Source organism: Neltuma alba, unplaced genomic scaffold (genome assembly GCF_004799145.2).
Source record: "Neltuma alba isolate B1F8T4 unplaced genomic scaffold, ASM479914v2 tig00008138_pilon, whole genome shotgun sequence".
Lineage (NCBI taxonomy): Eukaryota > Viridiplantae > Streptophyta > Magnoliopsida > Fabales > Fabaceae > Neltuma > Neltuma alba.
In genome coordinates, this window is record NW_021634957.1 from 11,342 (window position 1) to 34,389 (window position 23,048).

The following is a 23,048-nucleotide window of genomic DNA, read 5'->3' on the forward strand; positions in this document are numbered from 1 at the left end:
ACAGCCGAAAACTTCAACAACAGAACAGTCAAAATAGTCGAAATCCAGAAAAAGAGGCTGCTCGATGGCAAAGAGGAAAAAAAAAGGGAAGAGAGGCGGCGGAAATCCCGAAGAGAGTGGAATCTCACCAATAGTTTCATCCGGCCTTCAACCTTACCCCGTCCGCACAAAAACCGGTCTGCATTAAAACGCATCCCAGAACATCCTGAGTGGGACCAAATAAGATCGATTAAAATATAATTTAACTAGAAAAAGTCTAAAATCTATCGATATACGTTATTAATAAAAATATTCATTTATTATGAATAATTAAATTAATTTTTTAATATTGGTAAATTAATTATCCAGCGGGACGAGCCGATAACATTAGACTGGCCAACAGCAAATATAAATGGCTTAATGTGGCGATGCCATTATTGGATACTGGCACAGAGAAAGTAGTCAGAGATCCGTGGCCCAAATGAAATCGAACGTCTTCTACACCTGTAGCTCAGTGTGAAATGTTTATAATCTTTAAAAAAAAACAAGAGTTGATCAAAGTAGAAAGAACTTAGATATTTTAAATATAATGTTTTAGGTTTGATTCTTGGGACAGTATGTATAAAAATTATTTTGCGTGGCGAGGAAAACCTATGACACAGTTTTTTTAAAGGAAAAAAAAACCTATGATTGATTTGGGTACTTTAAAAAAAGTTAAATAACAAACACTAATCAGTCATAAAAAATAAAATTCATAAGGAGCCTCTTACTTGTTGATGGTCAATGATAAATAATACTCCTCCGGTCCTAATTATAAGACCCAATTGACTTATTTGAGGAGATTAAGGAAGTAAGTTAAGTTGGTTATTTATAATAAATAAGTGTTGTCATTCCTAAAATATCCTTGCTAATTAAGTATATTGGCTAAAACTATCATTATTAGAAGGATTGTCTTGGAAAAAAATGCATAAATATAAGAGACAAAATGGATTGGGTCTTATAATTAGGACCAAATAAAAAGTCAAATGGGGTCTTATAATAAGGACCGGAGGAGTAGTAGCTCATTCTTTAAGCTCTCTGAGAGGTCTAATGTGGTAGCAACTGAAAGAAGAAAATATCCGCCTTCAATTGAACGTCATATTTTTGAAAAATTATTATTGAAGACATTGGAAAAGAAAATCACTACAAGATCCCACAAAAATATAATCACGAAAAAAGTCTTAATAATAAATAAACAGCATGCATTTTTTTTTGGCATTCAAGCTTGTTATTTTGGTTATTACATTCCTTAATTAAAATCACAAAATAATCTTTCTATTAAAATTCTGTTTAATTTGAAAGGCGGCTTTGAAATTTTTAAAATCTAAGAACAGAATTTGTGTAATTTAATAATAATAATAATAATAATAATAATAATAATAAATATTATACTTACATTGAATTTCTTATATTCATTATGTTAGCTCTTCAATAACACATGATCACGTGTCTTATTTTTAAAATATTATCATCTAATTAAAAGACTCATATGGGAAAAACAATAACACTTGTTTATATATATAATTAAGAAACTTGATACAATGAATATAAAAAATTTGAGTTAAGAATTTGCCTAATAGTAATCGTTGTGATGTTTATAGTAATCATATTTTCTAGAATATTTTCAATTTGAATTTGTATTTGAACATGGAATCTTAAATATGGATGCTGGGCAGGGCAGAGCAGCGTGGACGGAGGAGGCACGGAGGAGGCCATGAAATGCAGGGAATAATGGACGTACAGGGGGCTTCACATGTGGTGTCGCTATCTTACTTGTTGAAGAGGATAGGGTTGCTGCGTGCTGCCCACACAGGAACACAGTCAGCCTGGGAGAGCATCGAGTTTCGAAGAGAGGGGCTTATAATAAGATGCTGTGGCCGGTTGGAATCATACGCCATGTTAGAGCAGGAATGCCTGTGATCTCATATCAGTCATCCATGAAGACGAATCATGCAGTTGTAGATTTGGGTCCAATCAAAATCAATCTGAAATTCTACTGGACGAACGATGCTCTGCTACAGAAAAAATATAAACAAGGGGGAAAATAAATAAATAAAGCAGGGGTCCCAAATTGGTCAGACTCCTCGTCAGCATCAAGCAATCTCCTGAGAGGCAGCGTCCTCCCAACTTGCGCTCGGAATCACATTCCTCCCTTTACGCCCCGCGCCCGCAACTTTGCGTACCCATCTCATTCTCATCACCCCCTACGTACCCTGTGCGTCTGATCTTCACATTTTCTTCTTTTTTTTATTCTGCTTCATACTATGACTTCATTTGCGTAAATTCATAATCTTATAAGTTACGAGTCAATATCTTATCAGTAAAATAAATAAACTCTGCTGGCCTGTTAATTTTTAACGTGATAGCGGTCTCCTTGGTTGCGTAAAATATTATATCCTGATCTTTTTTTTCATCCAAAAGAGGGCAATTTACGTTTTAACACGGGAGTGTCAGGTAGAAATCCTCAAAGAGTGGGGAGTCTCCCAATTACTGTTTCATTTTCAACCTTCAACCTTATCCCACGGTCAAGATGGCACAGGTTTGCACTGGGAATGAGCATCACAATGGCCATCACCATGTGGATAATCCAACTCAGCAGTCTTCCGACCGTTTCTTTAGTACTGAAATTCCCATATGACTATACTTATCTCAAAATGATTTTAACTCCTCCAGAAACAAGAAAGCTTAATGAGCAAATGATGAACGAGTTTGCGAGTTAGGTACTTAAGGAATATAATTAGCCCAGCCAGGCAACCAATGATTTTATTTCTGTTTAAAAAAAGTCGGTTAAACTAAACAAACAGGGCCATGGTTCATGAAAGAATAAAATACACAGAAAAGACATTGGAGAAAGTTTCAGGTCCGCGTCCTAGATATATCCCGTATAAACTATAAGCGGTCACAAATTTTCGGCCCCAAAAAAACGCAGTCACATGTTTTGGATGGATGTTCTGTTTAAAATGTTAAAATTACGAAAGCAACAGGAGTTAATCTCTAACGATTTCCTTTTGGTTTCTTTTTATCTTAAGAGAATAACAGGAAAAAAGTTAAAAATTACTAAATTTCAAATTAAATTTGATTATAACATTTTATTTGGTGTTGACAACACTGAATTTACAAATAACAAAAAAAATTTGTTGATATTTCTTATTTAGTATTTGTAAATTTCCAAAATTTTTTTGTTATTTTTGCTTTTTTTCTTTTGTTTTTCGGGGGCTGGGGGAGTCTGTCTCACAGGTAGGCGTCACATTCACAAGTGAAGGTCAATTTTTACAGCCGAAAACTTCAACAACAGAACAGTCAAAATAGTAGAAATCCAGAAAAAGAGGCTGCTCCTGGCCAAAAAAAAAAACGGAAGAGAGCCCAGCTGCCAACCACAATAACAATAACAACAAGGGTATACCAAAAAAAAAAAAAAACAACAAGGGGAAAAGAAATAAAGAAATCCATAAGAGAGTGGAATCTCGCCAATATTGTTTCATCCGGCATTCAACCTTACCACGTCAGCACAAAAGCGGGTCTGCATTGAAAACGCAACCCAGAACATCCTGGATGGGACCAAATAAGATCGATTAAAAAATAATTTGACTAGAAAAAGTCTTATTAATAAATATATTTTTTAAAAAGACATTTACTTATTTTAAATAATTAACTTAATTAATTTTTTTTAATATTTATAAATTAATTATCCGGTAAGAAGTCATTAGACTGGCCACCAGCAAATATACACACGACTTAATGTGGCGATGCTATTATTGGATACCGACACAGCGAAAGTAGTCAGAGATTCGTGGCTCAAATGAGATCTTGTAGCTCAGTGTGAATTGTTTATAATCCGGGGATTTTGTATTTCACCACAAAAAGAAACACAGAAGAGGATATTCCATTATACATTCGATGTGGGCTCTCCTGGAAATTGCCGGGCGAGCTCAACATGACTGACGGCGCCTTCCTAGTCAATATTTCTACTTTTTTCCTACTGTGTTGGTCCAACCTGGCCCATGGTGGCTTCCTAGTTTCATCTTCCTCCATTAATTCATTTTAATATCTTCTTCTTTGTTTTTTTTAAAAAAATTGTTCATCCCAAAGAATGCATCGTTTTTCACGTTCCTTTTTGGTTTAATCATTTTTAACTAATTAGTTTATAAAATTGCTGACTGGTGAGCTGTTGATGAAGTTGCCCAAGAACTTAACAAAAGTCCCTTCCTTTTCTTCTCTGACATGTTGTGTTTTAAATACACCCCGTCACCCACCCTCATTTTTCACATCTTCGTTATCCAACTTGTTAACGCTAGCATGATAAATTGTTAGTTGCACGACAACGCAACATGGCAGGGTTATCAATCAATCAAACAAATACTATATGTTTTTTCATAGTGCGCGGGCCCAGCATGACGAGCTTAAATAAATTTTAATTTACAATTGATGTATGTTTATAAAATTAATATACTCTTATTTCTTTTATAATGTAAATTAAATTATAAAAAGAGTTTTATATTTAGAACGAGAGAGGAATATTATAGTTATATATAGTCAACATAATTATAGTCTTTCAAACAATTAATTGTATATAACTTTTTTTAATAACATTTTATACATATTAAATGAGAACAAGATATGTTCACATTTTCAATCATTGTTTGTGTGTCTATAAATACTGAAATACAATAAATATTTGTGCATGTTAAAAATAAAATTAATATACTCTCAGTCTCAGCCAAGAAGTCCCAAACAGAAAACAAAGTCTCGTGATTCATTCTGGAAAAGTAGACGGATTCGTTCATTCGGCCTTTGGCGGTCTACGGAGCTCGAGCGTTTTAATTTATCTCAATCTGTTTTTAAAAAGAATGAAAAGCTATTTTCTTAATTTATATTTTAGACAACTAAGAACTAACCCAGTCAAAGATGATCACAAGTGGTGGATGTCAAATTAAGAAGCATGTTTATATTTAGACCTCTAGAGATCACTTGCGATCTTGTTACTAAGTCCTAGTAGCCTCGATTTTGCATTAAAGATGATGTCACCCACTTGTACAACTAAAATAACGACGACTGGGGTATATTAATGATATATTAATATTTTATGTTACTTGCGGGTCAGTTCAATTGAAAATCCGCCGCAACTCTGCATGATTTTAAAATTCACAAACCTAAATCATGGTCTACATTCATCTGGATGACTGAATCCGATGGCGAAGCTGATAGATTGGGCCTGATATTTTAGACAGACTATGTGGATCTGTCTTTGGGCTTTTAACCGAAATGGGCCTAATATTTCTGGCCTGTTTCATATTAACCAGGCCCATATATGGAAATCTGTCCGCTTTCCGGCTATCGGGAGGCCACGCACGCCAGAAGCGTGGCAGAACCTGGGATCATTTTTCATTAAAAAAGTAAAATAAAACCGGGATTATCTTCGAGGAGGCTCTGAAGCGTCGATTTCTGAAACGCAAAATTAGTGGTAAAAAAAAAATGATATGATGTGAATTGAAATTTATGAAATGCAGATGTGTAGATATATGTGTTTTTTTTGCGTTGAGGACGAATAAATGTGGAGGTGTTGGATGAGGGTCGGATAGGGACGATGGAAGGCAAGAACCACACCTTGAGGAATCCATCGTTTTCTGTGTCAGCGGAAGGCATGCGGAGGCGGGAGGGAATCCAAAGTCCGTCCAAAATAGAGAATTAGAGATGGAGCGCTGGTGAATGAAATGGATGAGGATAACACATAAATTGTGGTGTAATTAGAGAGATCAATTTATAGACGGCTTTAGAACCTGATATTTTCCCATGTCAGGAGCTTCAATGTTGGGGTCTTCCTGTGCCAGATAGTCAGCACGTCCAGTAATTTCCCCGCAAGTGTGGTGCATCTCCACATTCCAGTAATCTATCAAGGAGCATCATGTCCCTAGCTGATATCCATAATGACCAACCTGTCTATGCCGATGATCTGGCTCATAATCCCCTCATCAGTTCGGCTTCAGTAACTGAACACAACCCAACTTCTTTATGGGATCTCGTAAGCCATTCGCTGTTAGGATCTGTGGCTACTCCCCCACATGCCGTTTGGTGATGTTCACAAACTGATCCATTCATATCAACACGTTTGTTAAATGTGCAATCCATCAGGTTTTAACAAGTCAAACTCTGTGTTAAGCTTTTGTCGAACGTTGCAGATAACAGTATATTACTGCACACCCTTTTGCTTTTTGCAACTTTGCTATTCCCCAACGCGTTGCACGCGGAGCCACTCCAAACCTCTTTCCCCTCATCTCCATTTGTTTAAGAAGGTCCAAACACTCATTATCTCTACGTGACCGTCCTCCTCCCTTTATTTTTGGGAGATAACTTTTTTTTCCCCCCAAATATTTAAAAGGCAAACAAGCGTGGAGAAACGGGACAGCCACACAGTGTGAAAGCAGGAGAACAGGGATGCGATTATTGTGCAGGTGGGGACGCTCAAGCATGTGCAGAACCTGCCATAACCACCCATGTTTTTCACGTTGTGCTTGTCCTCACATTGATCAATGCCTTTAATTGCTCGCGTTGAATAAAAAATAAGTGAATTCTCTTCCCTATCCATACCTAAAACAAAAATATGTTTTTTTTTTAAACTTAAACATCAAAACTTCACAGTCTCTTCAAATCTATTTTCTGAAAGTTGGATCGCACCAAAAAAAAAACAGTTTTTTAATTTGAAGGTTTAAATCTTAAGAGTAAACAAAATTATGCTAGTTAAATTAAACAAGTAAATGATAATTTATTCATCATTCATTTTTTCATAAAAACGTTTGTAGTTAATATTTGTATAGTAAAAATCTCTATGCTCTGCTTTGGAACCACCCAACTTTGTGAGGCGGACAGTGTCCATGGTTTCGGCTCACATTCAGGCCCCAATAATCCGTCCCATCTCATTACGGTGTCTTTTGCCCTGACATGTCATTTTCAGGATCTGGGACTCTCTATTCTTACTTCTTTAAACCCATCTAATGCTACTAATCAACGCTACTATGATGTATTAATTAGATATTATAAAGACTCACGAGGTCAATTCACCTCTGTCCATATAAGCAGCTCGACCTCACTCCTTGCTTTATCAGTCTTCTTGCTTCTCTCCTTCTCGATCGCCTTCCTTCTTCCTCCTGTGATTTCTAAGCCACTTTGCAATGGATAACGTTCTGGGTCTTCTCAAACTTCGTATCAAAAGAGGTATTTCTCTCGCGATTCGTGATACTCGTAGCAGTGATCCTTATGTCGTTGCCACCTTGGGCGACCAGGTCAGTAGAACCCTCCTGCTCTTTGCGTGGTTTTGAATCAATCTATCTTACCTCTGTGGCTGCCTCCTCATGAAATGGCTTGTTGTGGCCAATAATAATATTCAATTTCTCCGAGAATTTGGAGAGTTTCGTTCTCTTTCTAGTTTTCCCAACTTTCCCTTTTGAAATGTTTAGGTTTTTAAATTTTAATAATTTCTGTTTTTGTTCCGTAAGTTCTCTCTGTTTCATAAATGCTGGTCTGTACTGCATTCGTGGGGTGGAAAACACCCTTTTGGGCGTTCATCGTTTGAGATTATACGATGTTCACCTGCCCTGTAATCAAGTAGGAGTTAGGAGTTGGGAGTTCAGTCTTTTCAATCTTCATTTCTCACAATTAAACGGAAGCTTTTCCCACTTTAAGCCCAAAAGATTTATGTAACTTTGCCTGATAAAGTTAAATATTTTCATTAGTGATTGTTATTGTATTAAATCATCTTCTATTTAGTATACACTCCTGGAACTGATGTCATATTTAAGGCACATCATATATTTGGAAAATTCAAAGTTGAAGCCTGATGTGTAAAAGATATCTGGATATGTGTAGCTGTTTCTTTTGGCAAAACGCATGTGGCTGTTAACTGCCCATAATATTAGTTAATTGTGTTGAACAATGAGAATGACTTCATCGTAATTACTACAATTGATAACTGCCCACTAAGTCATTGATTACAAAATAAATAATTAATTAAGATAAACTGAATAATAAAATGAAAATTAAAATAACAGAAAGTCCTAGATATCTGCATCAACAGTTTTGCAGCTTGACAAAATAGCAAGTAGGAAGCCTTCGTTTTGGAGCCCTGCACTGCCATTTGAACTATTCTTAATTTAGTACAAAGGAAGTTCATGGCCGATCTGGATTCTTCATGTAAAAGCTCTTGCATTTTTAGTCTATTTTGAAGGATGGAGTGGATTACGGATACCTTGTTTTGATAATCCTACTATGACCTGTTCTATGCCTCTTCTTTTAGATGTAAATTATCATCATATTCTTAAATCTTAATGACTGATTGTTTGAAAGGTTATCACCACGCTTTGAACTTGAGAAGTTTGGATTTCTTGATGCTGCTTGAGTATCGTTGATTCCACATTTTGTTGCTGTGCCTTGCTTGATTTGAAGTTTATTTGTTGGAACAGAAAGTGAAGACTCGTGTCGTGAAGAATAACCGCAACCCTCAGTGGGATGATGAATTGACACTCTCTGTTAAGGACGTCAACTCTCCAGTTCATCTTGTAAGTACTAAACCAAGCTGCCTCATACCATCAGTGATATTGCTGTTTGCAGATTCACATCCTTATTAGGTGAAGCAGTCATTAGTGGGACAAGGAGGAATTGCTTTTTAAGTTCTTCGAGTGTTTATGCCATCAGGTTCTCTGATAAAATAATTATCACATGTTGAGGTGCTTTCCTCAAGAAGTCAATAATATGGTGCTGCTGCTGAATTTTCTTTTGCAGATATTTGATAGCAGACACCTAAAGAATTTAATCTAAGTCTAGGTCCTATCCTCATGCTCACTTGTTGATGGTGGCTATGAAATTTGCTTGACCCTTGCAGGCAGTTTTCGACCATGACACATTCACCGGGGATGACACAATGGGGGATGCAGAAATAGACATAAAGCCATATCTTCAGTGTCTGAAGATGAACTTGACCAACCTGCCGAGTGGTTGTATAGTGAAGAGAGTTCAACCAGATGGGAAAAACTACCTTGCTGAGGAGAGCAGCTGCATATGGAAGAATGGAAAAATCACCCAAGAAATGACTCTTGCTTTGAGAAACGTGGAATGTGGCTACGTAGTTGTCGAAATTGAGTGGAAGGAAATTCCAGGTTGCAAGGGCTTATCTGGGATTGAGATCTAAGTCTTCTGCACAATGTTTAATGAGGATTAGAGCTAGACTCTCCTCATGTGTCATGAAGGGTTGTATTTGGTAGGATATTTCTATCATGAATCCACGGTGTTACCCGTGTGATGGTGAGTGTATTCGTATTATCAATAATCTGAGACTGCTTAGTTTATATTCGGCAGAGTTGAAGCAGAACCATTTAGTGTCATGTAGAAATGTGGAATCAGTATCAGTTAACATAATGATCTGTGCTAGTAACCAAGCAATGTGATTATTGTTCCTTTTTTCCCCCTATGTATAGGTATCTTCTTATTGGAGGTAATCCTATTTGAGACATTGTTGGGTACTAAATATGATTGTCCATTGTGAATATGCTTAGTCCAACATACTGGGTATAGGTTTAAGCCTACAGTTTTGCTCAAGCCCATCTTATTAGGCCTATGCACTTAAAGGCTCGGCCTAAGGTTTATCCATCGGCACGGTTGATTACTTGACTGTTGATATGGGCCTAAACCAACATAGGTTGAAGTCTGACCCAGCCCATGACGAGATGCAGTTGGTTTATTTGTGTGTCAGAAGAGGTGTTTGGAAAGTCACCAAAAAAAAAAATTAAAAAGTATTTTCATGTCAATCAAAATAAATTTTTTTATATATTTATTTTGTACACCATAAAATTATTATTAAAATCATAATTTGGTTTTTACTTGAAACAAGCAACATTGATCCAACTTAAGTTTTGAGATTGAGGAGGAACCGCGGGGTGTTCAAAACAATTTTCCTCGCAAACTGTATTTTGCCCCAACCCGCGTGATTCGTGTTGAGAAGTTCAAATCATACTGTTGGCCAGTGAGTATTTTATAATATCTAGCGAGGATCTCCGCAAAATTCTGATCTCATCTTATCGTAGAGACAGATACAGGATGATTGAAGGGGAGGATGTGATACCTCGACACCTTCAACGATTTGATCCATTTATCTGTAGATGTCATGCATTGTGAGCGGGAAAAATGAGTTATTATTATTATAATATAATATAGATATAGATATAGTAATCCGTTATTACGTCACACTGTCACATATTACATTAATAATATAATAACTTCAAATCAGTTTTACTTTTTATACTATAATAGTAATTAACGATACATAAAAATAAATGAAAATACATTTTCTTATTATAGGATTTTGAAATTCAAATGACTTTTTTAGTTTTTCCTTATAAAAAATATTATTGTAACATAGGCATCATAATCCGTACGACTTAAAGCAAGGGTATGAATTCAAAAGAAAAATGGAAACAAGCTTTTATTGAAAAAAAGGGTGTTAATGGATAGGTACTTAATGAATGGTTCAAACAAAAAAAAAATGAAAATGAAAAAAGTAAGGGTAGAAATACACAGGACTTTTTAATGAATAATTCAAATCCGGCTCATCAAATAATTCGAATCAAACAATTCAAAATCATTTTGTTGCGCAAGTGGTCAAGCTTGTGATTATTTTAACTTGTATATAAGGAGCCGCTACCTTCTATCTAATCTAAACATATTGTATTCACGTTGGCCTTTTTATTCGAAAAAAGTCATAAATTGAAAAAAATGATGCGTGAAAGTTAAGTCACCTGGAAAAAAAAAAAGACAAATAAGTCTTCAAGAATTCAGGAGGCGTATCACCCACGCAACCGCTTTATCTCTCAACGGCTATATTTATCCCTGCTTTTCACATCCTGCTGGGAAAAGCTTGTTTCTCTTCTCTGGAAATTTGCGGTGATTGGCTTCTTGAATGAGGAATTTTTCAACGAATGAATTCTTGCTTGACAGTGCGGGAAACAGAAGCAAGCTTCCCCTGTTGCTGAAAAGTTCAACTCGCCTCGTTGGATGACCCACCGACATGCATTGTTTGTTCAGCCATTCATTCTTTTTGACTGGTTTGTTGGGTTTCTCCGCTTTCTTCAATCGCAGATCTTCAGCAGTTGATCATCGCCTTTGGGTCTGTGTTCTGCTATACTAGTGGTATAGCAACAAGGGATTGCGTTCGGTTCCGACAACAAGATCTCCTGCTAGTGAATTCTTCGCCCGCAAGGTTTCAAATCGTTAGCTCTTTTGTTATTCTTTGATTTTTCCTCCCTTCTCTTTCGATATCATTTGACAGAACCGATTTTATAGCTTTTATTGGCTTCATTGGATTCTGATAGGCAATGATTTTGGAGGCTTGTATTGGAATTTATCGTAGTCGGTGGATGTATTTCCCCTTTAAAACATATATTTCTTGTTGATTTTCCCGTCAGTATTATTACGTTAAAGTTATCCAAACTATATCGCTGATTGAATTTTCTAGTGATTATTTTCTTCCCGAATTTTCCTCCCTTGTTCATCATTGTGATGTCTAATCAAACTGTGAGAGAGTAATTCAGAGAGAGAGAGAAAGATCTCCAGCATAGTTCAAAACACTGACAGCAAAATTGGCATTGCTTTGTTGGAATTTCTTGCTTTCTTGCGTCTTGAATTTTTCTTTGTCAAGGTAATGAGGGAATGTTTTATTGACAAGCACTGATATGGTCTGGGCTTGGTCCTTCATTCTCTGATAAATTATTCCTTGCGTCCGTAGGATCCATATATATCAGTACACCACTATTTGCTTTGTTGGTCTTCTTTTACTCTCAGCGATGTTGAAACAATTCAAATGGTGATCTTAGTAGTTTCATAGTTATTTAGTTGATGGAACGGCATATAATATCATGTTTGTAGAAAACAGATACGAATAGGATGATTGCATTTGCATCAATGCCTGTTCACTTTTTCCTCTGCTAAAAGGGTTGCGCCCTGCAGCCAATCTCTATTGCAAACTACTAATCTTAAAGAGAGTTGTTAATGGTTGGCATAGGCTAGCTTGATGGGCTGCCTCTAACTCGTGGGGATTAGTACAAATGGGTACGACCCGTTTGTAACTCGGTAAAGTGGGCTGGACTAATTAATTAGTATGGGCTAACCCATTTTCAAGACATGCAAAACCCATTTTCAAGACATGCAAAATCTCGTCTAATGTCTTCCCCTCGCCATTTCTTCTCGTACTTGTTCAATTACCTGTTCCAGATGATCCAGCAGGGTTTGCATGGGGTTAGGCGGTGGTCTCTCATTACTTGCAGGGTTCCTACTGGCCGCCCCTCTTTTTAGATGTAACCATATTTTACTAATTTTCCTATAACTGATTATTTGTTAGTGAGGTGAGGAACTCAGTTGGCTTTCTTCCATTCATCGCGATATCGCGTTGTCCCTTTCTCTCTCACATCCGAAGACAGTGGTGACAAGGTGAGGAAGGAGAAGAAGTAATAAATCAGAAATGCCATCGCCACAGTGATTTCTTTTCTAGCAGCTCCTTTAATCCCCTTTTCTCCTTAAGGTTAGATGATTAAATTTAAAAAAAAAAAATAATGTAGTCCGGTAGAATGTTCCCCAACCTGGGAGACCAAGCCTCGTATTAAGCTCGGGTTGGACCAGACCATGGTCAGCCTTACTTAGCACAAGCCTTTTTCTAGACTAGACCATTGGTTAGGCACTAACTCAATATTGGTCTAGTATATACATAGCCCTAGGTAAGACAATCTCTACTAAGGTCAAGCTCTTTATTAAGCTTTCCTTTATTAGCCTACCTAAGGGTACTTGCTTGCCACTTTGATTAGATGATCCTACACCTTGGGCCATGTCCTATAACGCTTTAGTAAGCACATAACACTTAGTAGGGCTGCACAAAGACCAAACTAAATCGATCGGGTTCAAGCTCAACCTGAGGTCTGGTATGAAATTACCTCGGGTTATATTTTGTTGCCCAAGGTGTGGCTAATCTAGGACAAACCTAAGGGTAGACCAAACCAAGTTTGGTCCTTTGGGTTCAAAACTGGTCTATTAGACCATTTTATAAAAATAAAAAAAAGTTAAATGCCTCGAATTATTAGATTGGTTTGGTCTAGGACAAACCCGTGGGTAAACTAAACCGAGTTTGGTCGTTCGAGTTCAAGATTGGTCTATAAGACCATTGTGTAAAAACAAGAAAAAAAGGTTAAATGCCTTGAGTGATCAAGCATTCCCTTTCTTTTACCCCATCTCTAGCTTCAATGGGTTGTCGAAATGTTGCTCCTTGCAACTAACTTCTAGTGTTCCCACGCCACAAAAATAAAGCAATTTTAAGTTGCTAATCTAAGGAGAAGAAGGGGAGAAGCCACAAGAAAAATACACTCAAGTGTCTAAGCGATGGATCTTCTTCTTTTTTGATTTCTTCTTCTTAAGTTGGTGATCGTTTTGTTATTTGATTTCTTCTTCATCTCTAGGTTAGCATTCGTCTTCTTCTTTAACAAATCTATTAGCTGTTCAGTCTTCAACCATCATTTATACTTTTTATTGTGAACATCTCCAAATCAAAAGAAATAGATGGCGCAAGTTGCGAGAAAGAGATTGCGACTATTCTATTCTTTCATGTTAGAGAAAAGAAGAGAGAGAAGAAATTAACAAGGTGCTGGAGAGGGGGATTGCAACCGCAAAAGAATAAGAGAAGTAAATTGAAGGAAGAAGAGAAGTTGAAGAAAGAGGTGTTGGCCGCGAAGGAAGAGGAGAAGTTGAAGAATAGGTGTCGATTGAATTGATGTACTAGGGTTCAGAAAAAAAATTAGTAAATAGGAAAGAAAATAGTAAGGAATTAAAATGACGTTGCTTAAGTTTTTTACATGTCCGGCTGGACTATACTAGACTACACGGTCTTTGGGGTTAGCCCGAAATCTGGTTTGACTCGATGATCAACTCAATCTGTTCTAGTTGGTTTTATGGCTTGGGCTGTTTTTTTGGGGTTAGACTGGACCAAGTTACCTGGACCACCAGATTTTTTTTCACAACCCTAACACTTAGAAAGGGTTTGAAATTCCTCACATCACTCAGGATGCAATAATAAGAATTGGCTTAACTGACAAATGGTCCACAAAAATCCTTAATCAAAGGAAACCTAGCTCCACATTACAAGAAGAATCGGAGATATCAGTAATTGGATGGCTATGGTAGGAGGGTAAGTAATCTCATAGGCTAAAAGAAAGAAGAACCAAGTAAATGCAGGGTAGGGACATCTACTTCAAGAGGAGGAGGAGGAGGAAGAGGAAGAAAAGCAAAGAGAGTATAGTGGAGCAGCTTGAAGCCATGAATATTGAGGAAATGAAGTTATAAAATTGAGGTGGAGATATGCACCGATGATGAATGTGATGAAGACATGCACCGATCTTCAATCTTCAATCACTTATTGACTTTTGGATGAAGCATGTGCGAGATTTTATATGTGTGACTTCATCCGATGATCCATTTGCGTGACTTCACGAATTTATATGGTATGCAGTTTCCTAATATGGAGTTGAATGCTGCTGTGGATGATCTTAGATGACAATTTTTGGGGACTTATCAAGACACAAATTCTAGATAATTTAGACACGTTGTCATTTGATAGTACAGCCATAGAGTTGACATTATATGAGGAAACGAGAATTGTTAACAATTGGATAAGAACTGCAGCACTTGCTTGATTCGCTAGCAGAAGCAACGTTCGTGGTATGAGGTGTATGAATAGGTAAGCGTAATAATTGGTTGATGAATACCATGAGGAACTATCCCATTAGCTGAACTAATGGATAAATTAGGAAAGAACCTCATTAATACTGAAGTGGGACACTATCAATCCTACCTGTTTTCTCGAAGAGGAATGGAAAGAATGCAATCTCAGTAAATGCCTTCTACCCACGGGGCATGACACAAAAGCTTTCACTTCAAGACCTGGAATTGAATATAATTCAAAAGATTATAGTGTCCATTTTAAATTTTTATGGTCAGTTGAGGTCTTGAGGAATAAGTTATAGGTTTAAGCAAGTGTTATGGTGTATTCAAAGTTTCCTACGACCCTTACCTGAAATATGAATGAAAAATATGCTTGTTTTATTTCTAATCTCAAATATTGAATAAAGTCAATAAGACTTTGAGAGGCAACAAGTCTAAAAGATGGAGTAAGGCGATAGAAGTACAGGAACCTGGAGAGGCCGCAATGGTGGGTTTATCATTTAAAAATTTTCTCACCGTTATACCGACGACATGACGGACATTCCATGTTATAATTTTAATAATTTAATTTTTAACTCATTGAAACTACAATGACATATTCAGAACAAAAAATAAATCTTGTTTAGGACTAGAAGGTTCTAAAATTTCACATCGATGTTTTGAAGTTGTGCTCCTATCAAATTTTGGAATCTTAGTGCTAAACTTTGGATATTAGAATCAAATTTCTTAGTGTCTTTTGATCTTCTACTAAAATTATTAGCATTTGATAGAAGTTTTTAATGTCAAATTTTGAAATATCAATATCAAATTTAAATCATACATGTGTGTGTGAGAGGGAATGATTTTGTGTTAATTTAATTTATTGATTATTTTATTCGATAACACAAGGTTCTATGATTAAAATTTTAGAGCAAAACACATACTGTTGTTTCTCAACTTCTTTTGTAATTCAGAATTGGGTCGAAAAACAAAGCGTCCTCAATTACCTATTTCAAAATGAGAATGGTGTATTAACGTTATGTCTAGAGGCATGTTCTGATTGGTAAGTTTTTGAAATTCAACTTACCCAAACTTTTCATTTAACAGAAAAAAGAATGAGAATGATATCTCTATTCAAGTCCTATATTATACCACGAACTAATCTGGCTTTAAGGATTATATAAACTAAAAACTATAATAATACTGACAAAGATAAGTGTGTATCAAAAAACTTAATAATCACAGACACTCACAAAGATCAAACATTTTTAACACAAGAGCAGTGAACTTGGACACGTATCGTTATTCTTGATACCAACAATACCATATACTCCTCCGACCTTAAATATAAGACCCTTATAGACATTATATACATTATATAAGGGTCTTATATATATATATATATTATATAAGGGTCTTATATATATATTATATAATATATAATATATATATATAAGACCCTTATATAATATATATATATATATATAAGACCCTTATATAATGTATATAATGTCTATAAGGGTCTTATATTTAGGGCCGGAGGAGTATATAAGCTGACACCATTGGGATAAGGGCCCTCTCATAACCACAAGCTAATTCCTAGTATTCCTTCTCTCTGATATTTGAGGGCTATGCCTTCATAAGATGAGCATCAATATGTTCAGTAATGTTAGTGATAAGGGTCCAAGTGGCCTTCCGGAGGAGGCACGCCCTCATGCAGCTTCTCGTATTCAAAAGCCCACTATGTAAGCGCACCATTACCCTTCTCAATCACATGAAGCTTCATCTTCAAGCTCTTTAATTTGTCATATCGCGAGACCTCAAGGAATAGGGAGAGATTGTTGTGGAGTACTGGAAGGAACCTTTGAGCCTTATAAAGAATAGACAGACATGCATATCTCTACTGAATCACTCACAATAATTTTATTATTTGAGCGGTTGAGAATATGAGAATATATATCTATGCTACTTGCTAAAAGGTTAGCTAAAATATCACAGATAATTAAAAATATACATTTAACTACTACCTCCAGTCCTTACTATAAAAAATTGTTCGACTTTTATTTTAATCCTAAATATAAGATCATAATTCATTATGTTTCTTATATTTATCCATTTGTTTCTAAGATAGTCCTTGTAATAACAGTAGTTCTAACCAATACACTTGATTAGCAAGAATATTTTAGAAAAAACAACACCTCTTTATTATAAAATAATTAACTTAACTAATTTTCTTAATCTACTCAAATTAGTCCACTAATTCTTATATTAAAGATCAGAGGCGTAGTACTTTATAAGGAAATTATATATAGACACACTTTGGTACCTATTTCGAAACAGCAGTTCATTAATGAGGTATGATATGGTCATTAATCTCCGTAGGATAAATTACAAATAAATGTGCTTATGATACTGATGAAGCATCAATAATTTCTTTTACGAGTTACCCTAAGGTTATTCTCCCTAAGTGATTTATTATAATTTTCACACACACACACACACACACACACATTCCTTTTAAGGAAGAGCATAGTATATAACTTATTGGACTCGACACTTTACACTGTGTAGCCTGCATAATATTGTTTATTGCTTAATTATGATTTAAATCATCAAGTAAAATATTATGTTAAGTTTGATAAAAAAAGTGTACGATAAATAAAATGACATAATGTGAACTATAAATTACGTTATCACTTATCATTTTAAATGAAACGATGAAGTATAAAGTTCCACAATATAATGATGAGCGCCCACTACGTACTTAATCTCTCTCAAGGGTCGTAGCACCACCCAAACCCAAATAATAATAATAATAATAATAATCATAATAATCAAGGATTTGAATAGCCATTTGCAGCTCAGCTGCATTAGCTAACACATATTTATAATATACTGTTTGAATGCTTGTTAAGAATAGTAGACACATATAGGAAAGGGACAATGAAGCAGCTTCATACCTGAGCTAATAATTTGTAAATTATTAGAGTTGGTTGGGGGTACCTTATATTTATGAGGTGTTGATTGAATGCTGAAACTTATGAAAATTTAAAAAACTGGAGATATTTAAGAAGAGGGGGACCATTGCCCCTTCTTTGTCACCTATTTATTAGCTTTTCTCTAACATCTCCATCAAACAGCTGCTCCAATCTGAATGACTTGTTCTCATGATCAATCTCTTCAAAGTTCTCCTTGCAAAGTTCCACTAATTATCATTTTAACATACTTAAGATCAAGTAGATTAACCAATATAAACTTTTCACTTATATATAAGTGAATCAGCATGAGAATTATGTAGCGTAAACTAAGCCTAATTTACAATTCATCTTAATTCCTTTGCTATCCCTTCGGCAGGTAATTCTATATTCTGAGCTATTAGTAAACTAATATATTCCTGTGTATATACATGCAAATTAATCTCTCGATCGAGACTTATAATCTGTTTCGCCCGTAGTATGAATTGTTACAGTAGAGTAAATATTCCATCTCATGCAATGAAGGGAATTGCAATTTGAAGTACGTAATCTACACAGTTTTAATAAGGGACAGACCATGTAAAAGAATATATAAATTCAATTAAGGAATTAAAGTGTCAAAAGATATACTATTTGCGGTCTTATTTATAAGATCTTGTTTAAAAACTACAAATGAGATCTTATAATTAGGACCGGAGGTAATATGTTGCAGGGACTGAACTCCTAGCTTCCTATATGAAATTACAAGGGATTGCATATCATAGTTTAAATTAGAGAAATAAAATGATTTGACGACAAAACTCACTGCATTATTAAACCAAGAAGCAAAATTTAAACTCTTGCAACTGCTTCATCATAACGGGACACATAATTTTGGTGTGCCAAAGAATGGCAAGATTTTGTGAAAGCTTACCAAATTAGCAGGGGCACACAACTCCTATCTATCGTCACTTTTAATATAGTTGCTATCAAATCTCTTCCTCTTAAATTTGTGTACAATTATAACAATATTTTTGGTAACGACTTCCAATAGTTTCCATAAAAAAATTTGTCTTGGTAAACTTTTCTATAGTTACTGCAAATGGACACTTTGAATATCTTGTTTTCTAGGACTCAACCACCTGAGCCAGTAGCCACACACAAGCCTTCCCGTCTAAACCAGCTGAGCTTTCAGAGAATTTATTGATAGAGCTTGGTTGAGATTTATGACAATCATATTGACAGATTTGAGTTTCAACTGGCTTTTAGGATCAAGCTAACATTTAAAATCATAGGGACAAAGATATGATCTCTGCATCACATTAATATAATCAACATATATTTTATAACATTAAGCGCACTTACAAAGGTCAAAAACTTTAATATACATTAATACATGTGAAGGAATCGCTTCTCTCCCTGCTGGTGGAAGGAAATTCCCATCCTTATTTATAGGTACCAACATTATAGGTTCACGCACATTATTTAGATTATAAAACCCCTCTAATTAATAACCACACACAAGCCAAATTACATATATTCCTTCTGCTCGATGTTTTGAGGGCTATGCCTTTGTGAGATGAGCATCAAGATCCTTGGTAACCTTAGTGACAAAGTCCAAGTAAGCTTGTGGGGGAGGGACTTCCTGGCTGAGCTTGTCATATTCGTAAGTCCATTTGGCAAGGGCACCACTGCCCTTATCGGCCACTTGAAGCTTTGCCTTTAAGCTCTTATACTTTTCTCCAATTGCTCCATCAAACAGGTTGAATGTGCATGACTTGTTCTCATGATCAATCTCTTCGAAGCTCTCCTTACAAGTTTCTACCTTACCTTCTGTACTTAAGATCGATCAACATTAGCAAGTGAGCTTAATTAATCAGTACGGGTAGTTTTCGTGTATTTGGTGAAAGCTTACCGGCAGTATAAGTTCAGTGCTTAACAGAATCAGAGCCAACGCCGTGCCAGTCTCCCTGATGCACCTTAGTTTCGTGCACAAGATCACTAATGTTCTGAACATGATGAAGTTGCGTTACGCAGAAGTTGAAGAACTTAGCAGCAGGTGATTGCAACTCAACTTCAGCCTCCAATTTTCCAGAGAGAGCCATTTCTCTTTGATATTGAGCTCAAGATGAAACAAGGAGAGTAATGGATATGTGGCAGGAGAGAGGCTTGTTTGTTGGACCTTAAATAGAACAAACTTTCTTTACTGTACCTTAAATGTTGCTTTCTTTGCATGTTCCCTCACGTTTTTCTTAGGGTAAAGAACATTCAATATCTCCTGATTTTTTTTTTTTCAAATACATCCAACATCCTAACGTATGGTGCATAACATTTTGATGTTATTTGTATCTATAGTGTGTTTCTGGGACCTTAAATTATAAATAATATTATGACGTTGGATATAATAAAAAATAGCACATGGAGACGAGATGTATTAAATTCATCATAAATAAGATTAGGCTAATAGATGCACCAGTGATATAGCATAATTAAGGGCCATATGGTTATACTTAAGTTTTTTATTAAAAATAAAATAATTACATCAATATTTAATAATAATGTGATGAACCTACAATCTACGAAAAATAAACTTTATTAAATGAATGAAATGATGGTTTATAAAAATATATATATTTTTATTCTATGATAATTAAAAAATCCATATAGTTAGCTGAGGATTTATTTTAATTTATATTGCTGTACTTTTGCAGTATTAATTGGTGATTAAGTTGGCTCATCGTTCATTGTGACTGGAACAATAACTTACGGGACGAGAAATAAATTTTCATCACCTATAGGAATCTACGAAAAACAATTCAAACCGATATATGATAAAAATTAAATAGTAAAAATAGATTAAGAAGCACCACCGTCTTAAACATGAGAAAACTCCTCAAAGGTAAGAGCAAGAACCGCGGGTCATGTATGTGGACCCATAAAACAACTGTCAACATATAACTATAAAGAGCCTTAATCAAATTCACTAATGAATGCTAACGGTCATAGAACTAAATCAACATTCTTACAAAATTACAGACTAACGGCCTAAGTGTTATTATCGACGCTATAAGGTTGTTGGCAATCCAAGCAACTAATTGATGATCCAATTGTTGAAAATAAGGAGCTAGATGTCTTCAAACCTGCTAACAAACTTATAACCTGATCCAGTAATTAATGAAATTTATATAAAATCCTATCAATATAATGACTATCATAGGAATATACAAGAATGGTTTCCCCCCCCCCCCTCTGTCGCAAGATGCGTGCTTTTCTGCTTTTCCTTCTTTTAGCATCCCTTCTCTCTCTTGCCCTGATCTAACTTCTGTCCACTTTAAGTGCTGAATATATAATTAATGTGCTTCTAATTCCAGGCCTTCATCCAAATAGAAACTGAGCCCCACTCAACATTAATTGAATCCACTAGTTACGTCCACATGCATTCTGTTTGACGGTTTGTTAAGAACAGCAGATGTATTATTAGAAGGGCAACTGCTGAAATAGAGCTCATCACTTTTAATGTCGTAGCTACAGTACGTGTCGGTGTCAAATGCAGTGTTGTTAATTACTTCTCTAGTCCTGTATATGAGGTATATTTAACTAATTTGATTAAATTAAGTAAATTAGATAAGTTAATTAATTATAAAAATATGATATGTTTTTTTTTAAAACACTATAATCATCTTTTTTAATAACTCTTCTTCCTCTCTTATTTGATTATGGTTGACAGAGTATTAATAGAGGCAATTTAGAAAAAAAATTGAGAAATATGAGAAATAAATACGTTTATGACTAAATCAATTCAATAATTAGGTTCTATATTAAGGACTGGAGGATTTGTTAGGAGGTACATTTCCCAGTCGTTGATTCATGTATTTAATTGAATTTATGAAATGACTACACGCTAAAATAATTTTATCCTCTTCAATTCTCGTGTACTGTGTGTCTATTATACACACCCACACAGATATATATATATATATATATGTATATATAGATCCTTGTATAAAATTAACACTCCTCATATTTCCTTTTCGTTATATATAAGGCAAAACATGGTAAAGCAGGTCTTTTCCGGGTATGAGATTAAAAAAAATGGTAGGTACCTTAAACTGAATGTCTTCAATAACATAACTTTTTCCTCCTTTTATTATTTACAGTTTTATTAATTTTCTTCGTACAAATTACATATATTAAGAGTGTCAAAACAATATAGAATGAGCTGTAATAATGAAATTTAATGAATACTAGCAAAATTTTAGCGGCAAGGACTAAATTAAAAAAAAATTGATGTAAATCATAGGGATTTAATTATAAAGGACTAGTTAAAATTGAATAAAATGACGAAGACAATAAACTTAACTGTCCCATTAACAGAACCAACGTTTCATAACGAAGCACAATGCTAAAAACATCAAGCACACTAGTACAAAATACTAACATAATTACTCGATTTTGCTTTGTCATTAAAGGAACAGAAGTGGTAGCTAATTAATTCATCATGTTTCGGCTTCTGTTTATATTCAGCAGACGCCATAAGTTGTTTACGGCGTCTGGTGCTTATTTTAACACACAAGTATGCATCTTTTTCGCCTAAGAGCGAAACATGCATTCTTATTCTTGGCACACACAGTTGGTTCACATAAAACCCTAACAAAAACCACAAAGCCAAATCTATATTGCTTTTAAAGGGCTATGCCTTTATGAGATGAGCATCAACATCCTTAGTAACCTTAGTGGCAAAGTCCAAGTAGCCTTGCGGAGGAGGGACTTCCGGGCTGAGCTTCTCATACTCGTAAGTCCATTTGGCAAGGGCACCACTGCCCTTTTCAGCGACTTGAAGCTTTGCCTTTAAGCTTTTATACTTTTCTCCAACATCTCCATCAAACAGGTTGAATGTGAGTGACTTGTTCTCATGATCAATCTCTTCAAAGTGCTCCTTGCAGTTCACTACCTTATCTCCTGTATGTAATTAACATACATCAACATTAGCAAAATAAGCGAAATTGATCAAAAACCCTTGAAATTAATCGCATGATGATGGGTAAGGGTATTTGGTAAAAGCTTCGTTACCGATAGTATAAGTCCAGTGCTTAACAGAATCAGAGCCAACACCGTGCCAGTCTCCCTGATGCACCTTAGTTTCGTGCACTAGATCACTAATGTTCTGAACATGGTGAAGTTGAGTTACGAAGAGGCTGAAGAACTTGGCAGCAGGTGAATGAACCTCAACTTCAGCCTCCAATTTTCCAGCCAGAGCCATTTCTCACTGATTTCAGCTCAAGAAAAGAAGAGAGCGATATGGATCGGATGGGTTGGAGATGCTTGCTTGTTGCACCTTAAATACAAGAAACTTTC

The 23,048-nt window shown here is 35.5% G+C and overlaps 3 protein-coding genes across 3 annotated transcripts; 1 reads left to right on the top strand and 2 right to left on the bottom strand.

The window, feature by feature from the left end:
- The first annotated feature begins 7,129 nt into the window (after window positions 1–7,129).
- Window positions 7,130–9,453, top strand: LOC114753778 (protein C2-DOMAIN ABA-RELATED 7-like). The gene is made up of 3 exons (XM_028942490.1): window positions 7,130–7,295; window positions 8,472–8,567; window positions 8,891–9,453. Exons 1-3 carry the CDS (start codon window positions 7,185–7,187, stop codon window positions 9,194–9,196), a joined length of 513 nt encoding a protein of 170 aa, XP_028798323.1. The 5' UTR covers window positions 7,130–7,184; the 3' UTR covers window positions 9,197–9,453.
- Window positions 9,454–19,257: 9,804 nt separating this feature from the next.
- Window positions 19,258–19,798, bottom strand: LOC114753776 (MLP-like protein 43). Its single transcript, XM_028942487.1, has 2 exons — window positions 19,629–19,798; window positions 19,258–19,531 (listed from the first exon to the last, which is right to left on the bottom strand). The coding sequence occupies exons 1-2, from the start codon at window positions 19,796–19,798 to the stop codon at window positions 19,258–19,260; spliced, it is 444 nt and encodes a 147-aa protein (XP_028798320.1).
- Window positions 19,799–22,001: 2,203 nt separating this feature from the next.
- LOC114753782 (MLP-like protein 34) lies at window positions 22,002–22,989 on the bottom strand. Its single transcript, XM_028942495.1, has 2 exons — window positions 22,764–22,989; window positions 22,002–22,652 (listed from the first exon to the last, which is right to left on the bottom strand). The coding sequence occupies exons 1-2, from the start codon at window positions 22,951–22,953 to the stop codon at window positions 22,384–22,386; spliced, it is 459 nt and encodes a 152-aa protein (XP_028798328.1). The 5' UTR covers window positions 22,954–22,989; the 3' UTR covers window positions 22,002–22,383.
- Window positions 22,990–23,048: the final 59 nt, after the last annotated feature.

What these genes read in the sequence shown, in the direction of transcription:
- LOC114753778 (XM_028942490.1), top strand. Translation starts at nt 7,185, where the DNA reads ATGGATAACGTTCTGGGTCTTCTCAAACTTCGTATCAAAAGAGGTATT. An exon ending in TTGCCACCTTGGGCGACCAG is followed by an intron (nt 7,296 to 8,471) that starts GTCAGTAGAACC and finishes TTGTTGGAACAG; the next exon opens with AAAGTGAAGACTCGTGTCGT. An exon ending in TCAACTCTCCAGTTCATCTT is followed by an intron (nt 8,568 to 8,890) that starts GTAAGTACTAAA and finishes TGACCCTTGCAG; the next exon opens with GCAGTTTTCGACCATGACAC.
- LOC114753776 (XM_028942487.1), bottom strand. Translation starts at nt 19,798, where the DNA reads ATGGCTCTCTCTGGAAAATTGGAGGCTGAAGTTGAGTTGCAATCACCT. An exon ending in GTTGGCTCTGATTCTGTTAA is followed by an intron (nt 19,532 to 19,628) that starts GCACTGAACTTA and finishes ATCGATCTTAAG; the next exon opens with TACAGAAGGTAAGGTAGAAA.
- LOC114753782 (XM_028942495.1), bottom strand. Translation starts at nt 22,953, where the DNA reads ATGGCTCTGGCTGGAAAATTGGAGGCTGAAGTTGAGGTTCATTCACCT. An exon ending in GCACTGGACTTATACTATCG is followed by an intron (nt 22,653 to 22,763) that starts GTAACGAAGCTT and finishes AATTACATACAG; the next exon opens with GAGATAAGGTAGTGAACTGC.